This window comes from Salmo salar, chromosome 02 (genome assembly GCF_965601325.2).
Source record: "Salmo salar chromosome 02, fSalSal1, whole genome shotgun sequence".
Lineage (NCBI taxonomy): Eukaryota > Metazoa > Chordata > Actinopteri > Salmoniformes > Salmonidae > Salmo > Salmo salar.
Window position 1 is genome coordinate 11,605,927 of NC_138292.1, and position 18,355 is coordinate 11,624,281.

Here is an 18,355-nt window from a genome sequence, read left to right on the forward strand (position 1 = left end):
AGAGGTAAGGGTGGTGTACTGTAGTCTAGAGGTAAGGGTGGTATACTGTAGTCTAGAGGTAAGGGTGGTATACTGTAGTCTAGAGGTAAGGGTGGTATACTGTAGTCTAGAGGTAAGAGTTGTGTACTGTAGTCTAGAGGTAAGGGTGGTATACTGTAGTCTAGAGGTAAGGGTTGTATACTGTAGTCTAGAGGTAAGGGTTGTGTACTTTAGTCTAGAGGTAAGGGTTGTATACTCTAGTCTAGTGATAAGGGTGGTGTACTATATTCTAGAGGTGACCACCACAGCCTGAAGTAGAAGGATATTGTACCAGAAGAGCTTGACACAGATCACTGGTTGACATGAACACCAGGTATGTCAACAGGAAGTCATCCAGGAGGGGCTCTGTAAAACAGGAAACACATAATTTACAACAGCATCCAATAGAATTGGCTAAAACTCAGTAGTGGAAAAAGTACTCAATAGTAATACTTAAGTAAAAGTAAAGACACCTTCATAGAAATGACTCAAGTAAAAGTGAAGTCACCCAGTAAAATACTACTTGTGTAAAAGGCTAAAAGTATTTGGTATTAAATATACTTAAGAGTCAAAAGTAAATGGAATTGCTAAAATGTACTTAAGTATCAAAAGTAAAAGTATAAATAATTTCAAATTCCTTATATTAAGCAAACCAGACAGAACAAATAGCCAGGGGTACACTACAACACTCAGATATAATTTACAAACGAAGCATTTGTGTTTAGTGAGTCCACCAGATCAGAGGCAATAGGGATGACCAGGGATATTCTCTTGATAAGTGTGTGAATTGGACAATTTTTGGGTGTCAGGCTAAATGTATGGAGTAAAAATTATATTATTTTCTTTAGGAATGTAAAAGTAAAAAAAAATATAAATAGTAAATTACACATACTCAAAAAAACAACTAAAGAAGTACTTTAAAGTATTTTTACTTAAGTATACTGCTCAAAAAATAAAGGGAACACTTAAACAACACAATGTAACTCCAAGTCAATCACACTTCTGTGAAATCAAACTGTCCACTTAGGAAGCAACACTGATTGACAATACATTTCACATGCTGTTGTGCAAATGGAATAGACAACAGGTGGAAATTATAGGCAATTAGCAAGACACCCCCAATAAAGGAGTGGTTCTGCAGGTGGTAACCACAGACCACTTCTCAGTTCCTATGCTTCCTGGCTGATGTTTTGGTCACTTTTGAATGCTGGCGGTGCTTTCACTCTAGTGGTAGCATTAGACGGAGTCTACAACCCACACAAGTGGCTCAGGTAGTGCAGCTCATCCAGGATGGCACATCAATGCGAGCTGTGGCAAGAAGGTTTGCTGTGTCTGTCAGCGTAGTGTCCAGAGCAGGAGGCGCTACCAGGAGACAGGCCAGTACATCAGGAGACGTGGAGGAGGCCAACAACCCAGCAGCAGGACCGCTACCTCCGCCTTTGTGCAAGGAGGAGCAGGAGGAGCACTGCCAGAGCTCTGCAAAACGACCTCCAGCAGGCCACAAATGTGCATGTGTCTGCTCAAACGGTCAGAAACAGACTCCTTGAGGGTGGTATGAGGGCCCGACGTCCACAGGTGGGGGTTGTGCTTACAGCCCAACACCGTGCAGGACGTTTGGCATTTGCCAGAGAACACCAAGATTGGCAAATTCGCCACTGGCGCCCTGTGCTCTTCACAGATGAAAGCAGGTTCACACTGAGCACATGTGACAGACGTGACAGTCTGGAGACGCCGTGGAGAACGTTCTGCTGCCTGCAACATCCTCCAGCATGACCGGTTTGGCGGTGGGTCAGTCATGGTGTGGGGTGGCATTTCTTTGGGGGGCCGCACAGCCCTCCATGTGCTCGCCAGAGGTAGCCTGACTGCCATTAGGTACCGAGATGAGATCCTCAGACCCCTTGTGAGACCATATGCTGGTGTGGTTGGCCCTGGGTCCCTCCTAATGCAAGACAATGCTAGACCTCATGTGGCTGGAGTGTGTCAGCAGTTCCTGCAAGAGGAAGGCATTGATGCTATGGACTGGCCCGCCCGTTCCCCAGACCTGAATCCAATTGAGCACATCTGGGACATCATGTCTCGCTCCATCCACCAACGCCACGTTGGACCACAGACTGTCCAGGAGTTGGCGGATGCTTTAGTCCAGGTCTGGGAGGAGATCCCTCAGGAGATCATCCGCCACCTCATCAGGAGCATGCCCAGGCGTTGTAGGGAGGCCATACAGGCACGTGGAGGCCACACACACTACTGAGCCTCATTTTGACTTGTTTTAAGGACATTACATCAAAGTTGGATCAGCCTGTAGTGTGGTTTTCCACTTTAATTTTGAGTGTGACTCCAAATCCAGACCACCATGTGTTGATAAATTGGATTTCCATTGATTATTTTTGTGTGATTTTGTTGTCAGCACATTCAACTATGTAAAGAAAAAAGTATTTAATAAGATTATTTCATTCATTCAGATCTAGGATGTGTTATTTTAGTGTTCCCTTTATTTTTTTGAGCAGTGTAGTTTACACCACTGCTAAAACTTATTCAAATCCAATGTAATTGGATAGAATTGAATGAATTGAATACATTTATTAAACATTTTAAATTTAAAGCTTGTATGATCATTAAAGCTACCTTCAAGTATCAGTAGGTTTCTTCAAAGATGCAGACCATCCAAAAATGTGCTCATAAATAAATATATATATATATATATATATATATATATATATATATTTATTTATTTATTTCTGTTCTCTGAAAAGTGAATTCCACCCTCTGACCTCTTTTGTAACGTTGATCTTTTCCCATATGAATCTAAACTCCTCCCACCGCCTGTTACGGTTGGCTCCAACGCCATCCAGCTCTCTGCTCCACCTACAGCCTCTCTATGTTCCCACTGTGTCCAGCTCTCCTTCCACCTACAGCCTCTCTATGTTCCCACTGTGTCCAGCTCTCCTTCCACCTACAGCCTTTGTGTTCACACTGTGTCCAGCTCTCCTTCCACCTACAGCCTCTCTATGTTCACACTGTGTCCAGCTCTCCTTCCACCTACAGCCTCTCTATGTTCCCACTGTGTCCAGCTCTCCTTCCACCTACAGCCTTTGTGTTCACACTGTGTCCAGCTCTCCTTCCACCTACAGCCTCTCTATGTTCACACTGTATCCAGCTCTCTGCTCCACCTACAGCCTCTCTATGTTCACACTGTGTCCAGCTCTCCTCCCACCTACAGCCTCTCTATGTTCCCACTGTGTCCAGCTCTCTGCTCCACCTACAGCCTCTCTATGTTCACACTGTGTCCAGCTCTCCTTCCACCTACAGCCTCTCTGTGTTCCCACTGTGTCCAGCTCTCTGCTCCACCTACAGCCTCTCTATGTTCACACTGTGTCCAGCTCTCCTTCCACCTACAGCCTCTCTATGTTCCCACTGTGTCCAGCTCTCCTCCCACCTACAGCCTCTCTATGTTCACACTGTGTCCAGCTCTCTGCTCCACCTACAGCCTCTCTATGTTCCCACTGTGTCCAGCTCTCCTTCCACCTACATCCTCTCTATGTTCCCACTGTGTCCAGCTCTCCTTCCACCTACAGCCTCTCTATGTTCCCACTGTGTCCAGCTCTCCTTCCACCTACAGCCTCTCTATGTTCCCACTGTGTCCAGCTCTCCTCCCACCTACAGCCTCTCTATGTTCCCACTGTGTCCAGCTCTCTGCTCCACCTACAGCCTCTCTATGTTCCCACAGTGTCCAGCTCTCCTCCCACCTACAGCCTCTCTATGTTCCCACTGTGTCCAGCTCTCTGCTCCACCTACAGCCTCTCTATGTTCCCACTGTGTCCAGCTCTCTGCTCCACCTACAGCCTCTCTGTGTTCCCACTGTGTCCAGCTCTCCTTCCACCTACAGCCTCTCTATGTTCCCACTGTGTCCAGCTCTCCTTCCACCTACAGCCTCTCTGTGTTCACACTGTGTCCAGCTCTCTGCTCCACCTACAGCCTCTCTATGTTCCCACTGTGTCCAGCTCTCCTTCAAACTTCAGCCTCTCTGTGTTCCCACTGTGTCCAGCTCTCTGCTCCACCTACAGCCTCTCTATGTTCCCACTGTGTCCAGCTCTCCTTCCACCTACAGCCTCTCTATGTTCCCACTGTGTCCAGCTCTCTGCTCCACCTACAGCCTCTCTATGTTCATACTGTGTCCAGCTCTCCTCCCACCTACAGCCTCTCTATGTTCACACTGTGTCCAGCTCTCCTTCCACCTACAGCCTCTCTATGTTCCCACTGTGTCCAGCTCTCCTCCCACCTACAGCCTCTCTATGTTCCCACTGTGTCCAGCTCTCTGCTCCACCTACAGCCTCTCTATGTTCATACTGTGTCCAGCTCTCTGCTCCACCTACAGCCTCTCTGTGTTCCCACAGTGTCCAGCTCTCTGCTCCACCTACAGCCTCTCTGTGTTCACACTGTATCCAGCTCTCCTTCCACCTACAGCCTCTCTATGTTCCCACTGTGTCCAGCTCTCCTTCCACCTACAGCCTCTCTGTGTTCCCACTGTGTCCAGCTCTCCTTCCACCTACAGCCTCTCTATGTTCCCACTGTGTCCAGCTCTCTGCTCCACCTACAGCCTCTCTATGTTCCCACTGTGTCCAGCTCTCCTCCCACCTACAGCCTCTCTATGTTCCCACTGTGTCCAGCTCTCCTCCCACCTACAGCCTCTCTGTGTTCCCACTGTGTCCAGCTCTCCTTCCACCTACAGCCTCTCTATGTTCCCACTGTGTCCAGCTCTCTGCTCCACCTACAGCCTCTCTATGTTCATACTGTGTCCAGCTCATTTAGTACTGACCTGGAAGAACACCATGGAGTTTTTCAACCACTACACTATTGAAAGTATTGAAAGTAATGTCTATTGAAATTAATTTCTTCATTGAGCAATGTGTAAAACGTATTAGCAAACCTGTGGACGGACACAAAATAAGAACCAATCTGGCAACCCCAATGCATTGTGGGGAAAAAAGTTACATATGAAAATATTAATACCATCATTAAGAAAAGCATCCCACATGCAGAGAATTTATGAATATTTATCCCCTACACAATGTCTAAGTGTTGTGATAGCAATATGCAAAAGCACATTAGCTTAAAAAAATCATTAAGGAAAAAGGATTTTAATTAGATAAGGGTGACAGGTCTCAACCAGTGAAAGTAATGACTCCTAATAATCAGTGAAAGATCCTCGTGCAATGTGAAAATGACTCTGGAACACATATAGAGCCCGTCCCGATTGGCAACTTATTCCCTTGTGTTCCACTTTTGACCAGGGCCCATCTAGGGAATTGGGTCCTATTTGGGACACAGCTTATAGACTTTGGAAATGAGAATGTTAATTAATGAACACGGGAATTTAACACAGGTTGACAGAGAGAGAGAGAGATTGAGAGGGGATCTGAATGTGTGTGAGTTGATCTTTCTACTGGTCCTGACCTAGTCGACTCATCATTATTCTAAGTTACTCAGGTAATGACTCACACGCTTTCCAATGATTGTTCCATTTTCATTTGCTCCCTGGATACTTAAGCTGTGTCCAATGACTTTCTCCTTCCCCTGTAGCCTGACGTTACTGGACTGTTCTGTCTGCTACAGGAAGTACCAGGGAAGATAAGGCAATAGGTTGTCAAGCTGCTGCTTGACTCTCTAACCGCCGGTGCAGTCGATGCTCTAAATCAAATTAGATTTGTTGTGGCAATCTGATGTTTGCCTAGCCTTAACCCATTCCTTTTATGTGTTTTCAAGCATCATTGACGTCGCTGCGTCCTTGTGTGCAGACATCTCAAGGTTACAGGACATGTCATTCCTAGATATTGGCTTTGATTTCATTCTTAACAACGTCTCTGAACGTGGGTTCAGGTGAGGATGATCTAATCAACAGATTTGTCAATGTGAATATACCAACTCAGCTGGAAAATCTATTCATTTTAGTTTTTTTAAAATAATTTGTAGTGTGTTTCTTTGGTGAAAGTGCACCATTGTGAAAATAAACCGTTCCATTTGAGAGGAATTTCAAGGGATCTCATCAGAGAACTAGTCTGTGATTATTTGCTGTGTTTGTCAGTGGCATTAAGAGGTTTGTTGTTTGTAACTGCATATTTATGTCTTGAGCGTCCCGGAAACTATTATTACGTAGGAAACAGGAGAAGAAGACATTTGGAAGTCCAAAAGCTTGGGGTGGGTTGACATTCTGTGTCGTGCAGGGCCAGAACTGATCGTCCAAGTTATGCAAGTCATTGAGAGGAAGGAGAGTGCCTGTGCCTGTGAGTGTGTGTGTGTGTTTGTGCATGCCTGTGAGTGTGTGTGTGTCGGTGCATATGCTTGTGAGCGTGTGTGAGTTTGTCTGTGCATGCCTGTGAGTGTGTGTGTGTCTGTGCATGCATGTCAGTGTGTGTGTGTGTCTGTGTGTGTCTGTGCATGCCTGTGAGTGCGTGTGTGTCTGTGGATGCATGTCAGTGTGTGTATGTCTGTGCATGCCTGTGAGTGCGTGTGTGTCTGTGCATGCCTGTGAGTGTATGTGTGTCTGTGCATGCCTGTGAGCATGTGTGTGTGTTTCCAGAAAGGGTGCCATGCCGCCAGGCCACAGAGTAAAGACAAGCTGTTCAAATCCTATTAGTCAGAATGTATTCCCTCCTCAGCTCTGTGTAAGTGTGCCTCACAGCCCAGTATTGTACATTCTCCCCTTTAATTTCACACTTACTTCCCAGGGCTTTGTGTGCTGCGTTCAGCTCCACAGAACACTACTCCCACCCTCACGTCATTATGTTAATCCACAGCACAGCATACAGCTGTAGACACATCAGTCACTCAGCTCTTTATGAGGAGAAACATGCCCACAGAGCTACATTCAACACACACACTAAAACACTGCATACTGGTACTGGCTACTACAGCAGACAACTCCCAAGACCCAGACACACATCTTGTATGATGTGCAAGAACACACACACACACACACACACACACACACACACACACACACACACACACACACACACACACACACACACACACACACACACACACACACACACACACACACACACACACACACACACACACACACACACACACACTTCTTGTACAGTTGTGAATAAAATGACATTAAATTAAATCTCTTGTGCCTGTTCTTTCCAGATAACCCTGACCTGACTCGTCTGAGAAGTATCCATAATAAACACTACTATCCACTGACCTGACCCGTCTGAGCAGTATCCATAATGAACACTACTATCCACTGAGCTGACCCGTCTGAGCAGTATCCATAATAAACACTACTATCCACTGACCTGACCCGTCTGAGCAGTATCCATAATAAACACTACTATACACTGACCTGACCCGTCTGAGCAGTATCCATAATAAACACTACTATCCACTGAGCTGTAGGATGGACCAGCAGTATCCATAATAAACACTACTATCCACTGAGCTGTAGGATGGGAAAGCAGTATCCATAATAAACACGACTATCCACTGAGCTGTAGGATGGACCAGCAGTATCCATAATAAACACGACTATCCACTGAGCTGTAGGATGGACCAGCAGTATCCATCATAAACACTACTATCCACTGAGCTGTAGGATGGACCAGCAGTATCCATAATAAACACTACTATCCACTGAGCTGTAGGATGGACCAGCAGTATCCATAATAAACACTACTACCCACTGAGCTGTAGGATGGACCAGCAGTATCCATAATAAACACTACTATCCACTGAGGTGTAGGATGGGCCAGCAGTATCCATAATAAACACTACTATCCACTGAGCTGTAGGATGGACCAGCAGTATCCATAATAAACACTACTATCCACTGAGCTGTAGGATGGACCAGCAGTATCCATAATAAACACTAATACCCACTGAGCTGTAGGATGGGCCAGCAGTATCAGTAATAAACACTACTACCCACTGAGCTGTAGGATGGGCCTGCAGTATCCATAACAAACACCACAGTGTCTTCTGATCCCTCCTGTCTCAGCCTCCAGTATTTATGCTGCAGTAGTTTATGTGTCGGGGGGCTAGGGTCAGTCTGTTACATCTGGAGTATTTCTCTTGTCTTATCCGGTGTCCTGTGTGTATTTAAATATGCTCTCTCTAATTCTCTCTTTCTCTCTTTCTGTCTTTCTCTCGGAGGACCTGAGCCCTAGGACCATGCCTCAGGACTACCTGGTATGATGACTCCTTGCTGTCCCCAGTCCACCTGGCCGTGCTGCTGCTCCAGTTTCAACTGTTCTGCCTGCGGCTATGGAACCCTGACCTGTTCACCGGACGTGCTTGTTGCACCCTCGACAACTACTATGATTATTATTATTTGACCATGCTGGTCATTTATGAACATTTTAACATTTTAACATTTTGACCATGTTCTGTTATAATATCCACCCTGCACAGCCAGAAGAGGACTGGCCACCCCTCATAGCCTGGTTCCTCTCTAGGTTTCTTCCTAGGTTTTTGGCCTTTCTAGGGAGTTTTTCCTAGGGAGTTTTTCCTAGCCACCGTGCTTCTTTCACATGCTTTGCTTGCTGTTTGGGGTTTTAGGCTGGGTTTCTGTACAGCACTTTGAGAATATCAGCTGATGTACGAAGGGCTATATAAAAATAAATTTGATTTGATTTGATTTTGATTAATAACCACTGAGCTGTAGGATGGACCAGCAGTATCCATAATAAACACTACTATCCACTGAGCTGTAGGATGGGCCAGCAGTATCCATAATAAACAATACTATCCACTGAGCTGTAGGATGGACCAGCAGTATCCATAATAAACACTAATACCCACTGAGCTGTAGGATGGGTCAGCAGTATCCATAATAAACACTACTATCCACTGAGCTGTAGGATGGACCAGCAGTATCCATAATAAACACTACTATCCACTGACCTGACCCGTCTGAGCAGTATCGATAATAAACACTACTATCCACTGACCTGACCCGTCTGAGCAGTATCCATAATAAACACTACTATCCACTGACCTGACCCGTCTGAGCAGTATTCATAATAAACACTGCTATCCACTGACCTGACCCGTCTGAGCAGTATCCATAATAAACACTACTATCCACTGACCTGACCCGTCTGAGCAGTATCCATAATAAACACTACTATCCACTGAGCTGACCCGTCTGAGCAGTATCCATAATAAACACTGCTATCCACTGACCTGACCCGTCTGAGCAGTATCCATAATAAACACTACTATCCACTGACCTGACCCGTCTGAGCAGGATCCATAATAAACACTACTATCCACTGAGCTGACCCGTCTGAGCAGTATCCATAATAAACTCTACTATCCACTGAACTGACCCGTCTGAGCAGTATCCATAATAAACACTACTATCCACTGACCTGACCCGTCTGAGCAGTAGCCATAATAAACACTACTATCCACTGAGCTGACCCGTCTGAGCAGTATCCATAATAAACACTACTATCCACTGAGCTGACCCGTCTGAGCAGTATCCATAAAAAAACACTACTATCCACTGAGCTGTAGGATGGACCAGCAGTATCCATAATAAACACTACTATCCACTGAGCTGTAGGATGGACCAGCAGTATCCATAATAAACACTACTATCCACTGAGCTGTAAGATGGACCAGCAGTATCCATCATAAACACTACTATCCACTGAGCTGTAGGATGGACCAGCAGTATCCATAATAAACACTACTATCCACTGAGCTGTAGGATGGACCAGCAGTATCCATAATAAACACTACTACCCACTGAGCTGTATGATGGACCAGCAGTATCCATAATAAACACTACTATCCACTGAGGTTTAGGATGGGCCAGCAGTATCCATAATAAACACTACTATCCACTGAGCTGTAGGATGGACCAGCAGTATCCATAATAAACACTAATACCCACTGAGCTGTAGGATGGACCAGCAGTATCCATAATAAACACTAATACCCACTGAGCTGTAGGATGAGCCAGCAGTATCCATAATAAACACTACTATCCACTGAGCTGTAGGATGGACCAGCAGTATCCATAATAAACACTACTATCCACTGAGCTGTAGGATGGGCCAGCAGTATCCATAATAAACACTAATACCCACTGAGCTGTAGGATGGACCAGCAGTATCCATAATAAACACAACTATCCACTGAGCTGTAGGATGGGCCAGCAGTATCCATAATAAACACTAATACCCACTGAGCTGTAGGATGGGCCAGCAGTATCCATAATAAACACTACTACCCACTGAGCTGTAGGATGGGCCTGCAGTATTCATAATAAACACTACTATCCACTGAGCTGTAGGATGAGCCAGCAGTATCCATAATAAACACTACTATCCACTGAGCTGTAGGATGGACCAGCAGTATCCATAATAAACACTAATACCCACTGAGCTGTAGGATGGGCCAGCAATATCCATAATAAACACTAATACCCACTGAGCTGTAGGATGGGCCAGCAGTATCCATAATAAACACTACTATCCACTGAGCTGTAGGATGGACCAGCAGTATCCATAATAAACACTACTATCCACTGAGCTGTAGGATGGACCAGCAGTATCCATAATAAACACTACTACCCACTGAGCTGTAGGATGGACCAGCAGTATCCATAATAAACACTACTATCCACTGAGGTGTAGGATGGGCCAGCAGTATCCATAATAAACACTACTATCCACTGAGCTGTAGGATGGACCAGCAGTATCCATAATAAACACTAATACCCACTGAGCTGTAGGATGGGCCAGCAGTATCCATAATAAACACTAATACCCACTGAGCTGTAGGATGGACCAGCAGTATCCATAATAAACACTACTATCCACTGAGCTGTAGGATGGACCAGCAGTATCCATAATAAACACTACTATCCACTGAGCTGTAGGATGGACCAGCAGTATCCATAATAAACACTAATACCCACTGAGCTGTAGGATGGGCCAGCAGTATCAGTAATAAACACTACTACCCACTGAGCTGTAGGATGGGCCTGCAGTATCCATAACAAACACTAATAACCACTGAGCTGTAGGATGGACCAGCAGTATCCATAATAAACACTACTATCCACTGAGCTGTAGGATGGGCCAGCAGTATCCATAATAAACACTACTATCCACTGAGCTGTAGGATGGACCAGCAGTATCCATAATAAACACTAATACCCACTGAGCTGTAGGATGGGTCAGCAGTATCCATAATAAACACTACTATCCACTGAGCTGTAGGATGGACCAGCAGTATCCATAATAAACACTACTATCCACTGACCTGACCCGTCTGAGCAGTATCCATAATAAACACTACTATCCACTGACCTGACCCGTCTGAGCAGTATCCATAATAAACACTACTATCCACTGACCTGACCCGTCTGAGCAGTATTCATAATAAACACTGCTATCCACTGACCTGACCCGTCTGAGCAGTATCCATAATAAACACTACTATCCACTGACCTGACCCGTCTGAGCAGTATCCATAATAAACACTACTATCCACTGAGCTGACCCGTCTGAGCAGTATCCATAATAAACACTGCTATCCACTGACCTGACCCGTCTGAGCAGTATCCATAATAAACACTACTATCCACTGACCTGACCCGTCTGAGCAGTATCCATAATAAACACTACTATCCACTGAGCTGACCCGTCTGAGCAGTATCCATAATAAACTCTACTATCCACTGAGCTGACCCATCTGAGCAGTATCCATAATAAACACTACTATCCACTGAGCTGACCCGTCTGAGCAGTATCCATAAAAAACACTACTATCCACTGAGCTGACCCGTCTGAGCAGTATCCATAATAAACACTACTATCCCCTGAGCTGTAGGATGGGCCAGCACTATCCATAATAAACACTAATACCCACAGAGCTGTAGGATGGGCCAGCAGTATCCATAATAAACACTAATACCCACTGAGCTGTAGGATGGGCCAGCAGTATCAGTAATAAACACTACTACCCACTGAGCTGTAGGATGGGCCTGCAGTATCCATAACAAACACTAATAACCACTGAGCTGTAGGATGGACCAGCAGTATCCATAATAAACACTACTATCCACTGAGCTGTAGGATGGGCCAGCAGTATCCATAATAAACACTACTATCCACTGAGCTGTAGGATGGACCAGCAGTATCCATAATAAACACTAATACCCACTGAGCTGTAGGATGGGTCAGCAGTATCCATAATAAACACTACTATCCACTGAGCTGTAGGATGGACCAGCAGTATCCATAATAAACACTACTATCCACTGACCTGACCCGTCTGAGCAGTATCCATAATAAACACTACTATCCACTGACCTGACCCGTCTGAGCAGTATCCATAATAAACACTACTATCCACTATGCTGACCCGTCTTTGCAGTATCCATAATAAACACTACTATCCACTGACCTCGACCCGTCTGAGCAATATCCATAATAAACACTACTATCCACTGAGCTGACCCGTCTGAGCAGTATCCATAATAAACACTACTATCCACTGACCTGACCCGTCTGAGCAGTATCCATAATAAACACTACTATCCACTGACCTGACCCGTCTGAGCAGTATCCATAATAAACACTACTATCCACTGACCTGACCTGTCTGAGCAGTATCCATAATAAACACTACTATCCCCTGAGCTGTAGGATGGGCCAGCACTATCCATAATAAACACTAATACCCACAGAGCTGTAGGATGGGCCAGCAGTATCCATAATAATCACTACTACCCACTGAGCTGTAGGATGGGCCTGCAGTATCCATAATAAACACTACTATCCACTGAGATGTAGGATGGGCCAGCAGTATCCATAATAAACACTACTATCCACTGAGCTGTAGGATGGACCAGCAGTATCCATAATAAACACTAATACCCACTGAGCTGTAGGATGGGCCAGCTGTATCCATAATAAACACTAATACCCACTGAGCTGTAGGATGGGCCAGCAGTATCCATAACAAACACTACTATCCACTGAGCTGTAGGATGGACCAGCAGTATCCATAATAAACACTAATACCCACTGAGCTGTAGGATGGGCCAGCAGTATCCATAATAAACACTAATACCCACTGAGCTGTAGGATGGGCCAGCAGTATCCATAATAAACAGTACTATCCACTGAGCTGTAGGATGGACCAGCAGTATCCATAATAAACACTAATACCCGCTGAGCTGTAGGATGGGCCAGCAGTATCCATAATAAACACTACTATCCACTGAGCTGCAGGATGGGCCTGCAGTATCCATAATAAACAATACTATCCACTGAGCTGTAGGATGGGCCAGCAGTATCCATAATAAACACCACTATCCACTGAGCTGTAGGATGGGCCAGCAGTATCTATAATAAACACTACTACCCACTGAGCTGTAGGATGGGCCTGCAGTATCCATAATAAACACTACTATCCACTGAGCTGTAGGATGGGCCAGCAGTATCCATAATAAACACTAATACCCACTGAGCTGTAGGATGGACCAGCAGTATCCATAATAAACACTACTATCCACTGAGCTGTAGGATGGGCCAGCAGTATCCATAATAAACACTACTATCCACTGAGCTGTAGGATGGACCAGCAGTATCCATAATAAACACTAATACCCGCTGAGCTGTAGGATGGGCCAGCAGTATCCATAATAAACACTACTATCCACTGAGCTGCAGGATGGGCCTGCAGTATCCATAATAAACACTACTATCCACTGAGCTGTAGGATGGGCCAGCAGTATCCATAATAAACACTACTATCCACTGAGCTGTAGGATGGGCCAGCAGTATCCATAATAAACACTAGTATCCACTGAGCTGTAGGATGGGCCAGCAGTATCCATAATAAAGGATGGGCCAGCAGCATCCATAATAAACACTAATACCCACTGAGCTGTAGGATGGGTCAGCAGTATCCATAATACATACTACTATCCACTGAGCTGTAGGATGGACCAGCAGTATCCATAATAAACACTAATACCCACTGACCTGTAGGATGGGCCAGCAGTATCCATAATAAACACTACTATCCACTGAGCTGTAGGATGGGCCAGCAGTATCCATAATAAACACTACTATCCACTGAGCTGTAGGATGGGCCAGCAGTATCCATAATAAACACTAATACCCACTGAGCTGTAGGATGGGCCAGCAGTATCCATAATAAACACTACTATCCACTGAGCTGTAGGATGGACCAGCAGTATCCATAATAAACACTACTATCCACTGAGCTGTAGAATGGGTCAGCAGTATCCATAATAAACACTACTATCCACTGAGCTGTAGGATGGACCGGCAGTATCCATAATAAACACTACTATCCACTGACCTGACCCGTCTGAGCAGTATCCATAATAAACACTACTATCCACTGACCTGACCCGTCTGAGCAGTATCCATAATAAACACTACAATCCACTGACCTGACCCGTCTGAGCAGTATCCATAATAAACACTACTATCCACTGACCTGACCCGTCTGAGCAGTATCCATAATAAACACTACTATCCACTGACCTGACCTGTCTGAGCAGTATCCATAATAAACACTACTATCCACTGAGCTGTAGGATGGGCCAGCAGTATCCATAATAAACACTACTACCCACTGAGCTGTAGGATGGACCAGCAGTATCCATAATAAACACTACTATCCACTGAGCTGTAGGATGGGTCAGCAGTATCCATAATAAACACTACTATCCACTGAGCTGTAGGATGGGCCAGCAGTATCCATAATAAACACCACTATCCACTGAGCTGTAGGATGGGCCATCAGTATCCATAATAAACACTACTACCCACTGAGCTGTACGATGGGCCTGCGGTATCCATAATAAACACTACTATCCACTGAGCTGTAGGATGGGCCAGCAGTATCCATAATAAACACTTATACCCACTGAGCTGTAGGATGGACCAGCAGTATCCATAATAAACACTACTATCAACTGAGCTGTAGGATGGACCGGCAGTATCCATAATAAACACTACTATCCACTGAGCTGTAGGATGGGCCAGCAGTATCCATAATAAACACTACTATCCACTGAGCTGTAGGATGGACCAGCAGTATCCATAATAAACACTAATACCCGCTGAGCTGTAGGATGGGCCAGCAGTATCCATAATAAACACTACTATCCACTGAGCTGCAGGATGGGCCTGCAGTATCCATAATAAACACTACTATCCACTGAGCTGTAGGATGGGCCAGCAGTATCCATAATAAACACTACTATCCACTGAGCTGTAGGATGGGCCAGCAGTATCCATAATAAACACCACTATCCACTGAGCTGTAGGATGGGCCAGCAGTATCCATAATAAACACTACTATCCACTGAGCTGTAGGATGGGCCAGCAGTATCCATAATAAACACTACTATCCACTGAGCTGTAGGATGGGCCAGCAGTATCCATAATAAAGGATGGGCCAGCAGCATCCATAATAAACACTAATACCCACTGAGCTGTAGGATGGGTCAGCAGTATCCATAATACATACTACTATCCACTGAGCTGTAGGATGGACCAGCAGTATCCATAATAAACACTAATACCCACTGACCTGTAGGATGGGCCAGCAGTATCCATAATAAACACTACTATCCACTGAGCTGTAGGATGGGCCAGCAGTATCCATAATAAACACTAATACCCACTGAGCTGTAGTATGGGCCAGCAGTATCCATAATAAACACTACTATCCACTGAGCTGTAGGATGGACCAGCAGTATCCATAATAAACACTACTATCCACTGAGCTGTAGGATGGGTCAGCAGTATCCATAATAAACACTACTATCCACTGAGCTGTAGGATGGACCGGCAGTATCCATAATAAACACTACTATCCACTGACCTGACCCGTCTGAGCAGTATCCATAATAAACACTACTATCCACTGACCTGACCCGTCTGAGCAGTATCCATAATAAACACTACAATCCACTGACATGACCCGTCTGAGCAGTATCCATAATAAACACTACAATCCACTGACCTGACCCGTCTGAGCAGTATCCATAATAAACACTACTATCCACTGACCTGACCCGTCTGAGCAGTATCCATAATAAACACTACTATCCACTGACCTGACCTGTCTGAGCAGTATCCATAATAAACACTACTATCCACTGAGCTGTAGGATGGGCCAGCAGTATCCATAATAAACACTACTATCCACTGAGCTGTAGGATGGGTCAGCAGTATCCATAATAAACACTACTATCCACTGAGCTGCAGGATGGGCCTGCAGTATCCATAATAAACACTACTATCCACTGAGCTGTAGGATGGGTCAGCAGTATCCATAATAAACACTACTATCCACTGAGCTGCAGGATGGGCCTGCGGTATCCATAATAAACACTACTATCCACTGAGCTGTAGGATGGGCCAGCAGTATCCATAATAAACACTAATACCCACTGAGCTGTAGGATGGACCAGCAGTATCCATAATAAACACTACTATCCACTGAGCTGTAGGATGGACCGGCAGTATCCATAATAAACACTACTATCCACTGAGCTGTAGGATGGGCCAGCAGTATCCATAATTAACACTACTATCCACTGAGCTGTAGGATGGACCAGCAGTATCCATAATAAACACTAATACCCGCTGAGCTGTAGGATGGGCCAGCAGTATCCATAATAAACACCACTATCCACTGACCTGACCGTCTGAGCAGTATCCATAATAAACACTACAATCCACTGACCTGACCCGTCTGAGCAGTATCCATAATAAACACTACAATCCACTGACCTGACCCGTCTGAGCAGTATCCATAATAAACACTACTATCCACTGACCTGACCTGTCTGAGCAGTATCCATAATAAACACTACTATCCACTGAGCTGTAGGATGGGCCAGCAGTATCCATAATAAACACTACTATCCACTGAGCTGTAGGATGGGTCAGCAGTATCCATAATAAACACTACTATCCACTGAGCTGTAGGATGGACCGGCAGTATCCATAATAAACACTACTATCCACTGACCTGACCCGTCTGAGCAGTATCCATAATAAACACTACTATCCACTGACCTGACCCGTCTGAGCAGTATCCATAATAAACACTACTATCCACTGACCTGACCCGTCTGAGCAGTATCCATAATAAACACTACTATCCACTGAGCTGTAGGATGGACCAGCAGTATCCATAATAAACACTAATACCCACTGAGCTGTAGGATGGGCCAGCAGTATCCATAATAAACACTAATACCCACTGAGCTGTAGGATGGGTCAGCAGTATCCTTAATAAACACTACTATCCACTGAGCTGCAGGATGGGCCTGCAGTATCCATAATAAACACTACTATCCACTGAGCTGTAGGATTGGCCAGCAGTATCCATAATAAACACTACTATCCACTGAGCTGTAGTATGGGCCAGCAGTATCCATAATAAACACCACTATCCACTGAGCTGACCCGTCTGAGCAGTATCCATAATAAACACTACTATCCACTGACCTGACCCGTCTGAGCAGTATCCATAATAAACACTACTATCCACTGACCTGACCCGTCTGAGCAGTATCCATAATAAACACTACTATCCACTGAGCTGTAGGATGGACCAGCAGTATCCATAATTAACACTAATACCCACTGAGCTGTAGGATGGGCCAGCAGTATCCATAATAAACACTAATACCCACTGAGCTGTAGGATGGGCCAGCAGTATCCATAATAAACACTAATACCCACTGAGCTGTAGGATGGGTCAGCAGTATCCATAATAAACACTACTATGCACTGAACTGTAGGATGGACCAGCAGTATCCATAATAAACACTACTATCCACTGACCTGATCCGTCTGAGCAGTATCCATAATAAACACTACTATCCACTGACCTGACCCGTCTGAGCAGTATCCATAATAAACACTACTATGCACTGACCTGACCCGTCTGAGCAGTATCCATAATAAACACTGCTATCCACTGACCTGACCCGTCTGAGCAGTATCCATAATAAACACTACTATCCACTGACCTGACCCGTCTGAGCAGTATCCATAATAAACTACTATCCACTGAGCTGACCCGTCTGAGAAGTATCAATAATAAACACTGCTATCCACTGACCTGACCCGTCTGAGCAGTATCCATAATAAACACTACTATCCACTGACCTGACCCGTCTGAGCAGTATCCATAATAAACACTACTATCCACTGACCTGACCTGTCTGAGCAGTATCCATAATAAACACTACTATCCACTGAGCTGTAGGATGGGCCAGCAGTATCCATAATAAACACTACTACCCACT

At 45.0% G+C, this 18,355-nt stretch overlaps 1 protein-coding gene across 1 annotated transcript in view; it reads right to left on the minus strand.

Annotated features, from left to right (window-relative positions):
• Positions 1–18,355, minus strand: part of LOC106605879 (rap guanine nucleotide exchange factor 5) — a 107,207-nt gene that overhangs the window by 50,991 nt on the left and 37,861 nt on the right. Inside the window, exon 4 of the mRNA XM_082959700.1 lies at positions 311–384. Coding sequence (XP_082815826.1) covers positions 311–384 — 74 coding nt within the window. The remainder of the gene's footprint in view (positions 1–310; positions 385–18,355) is intronic.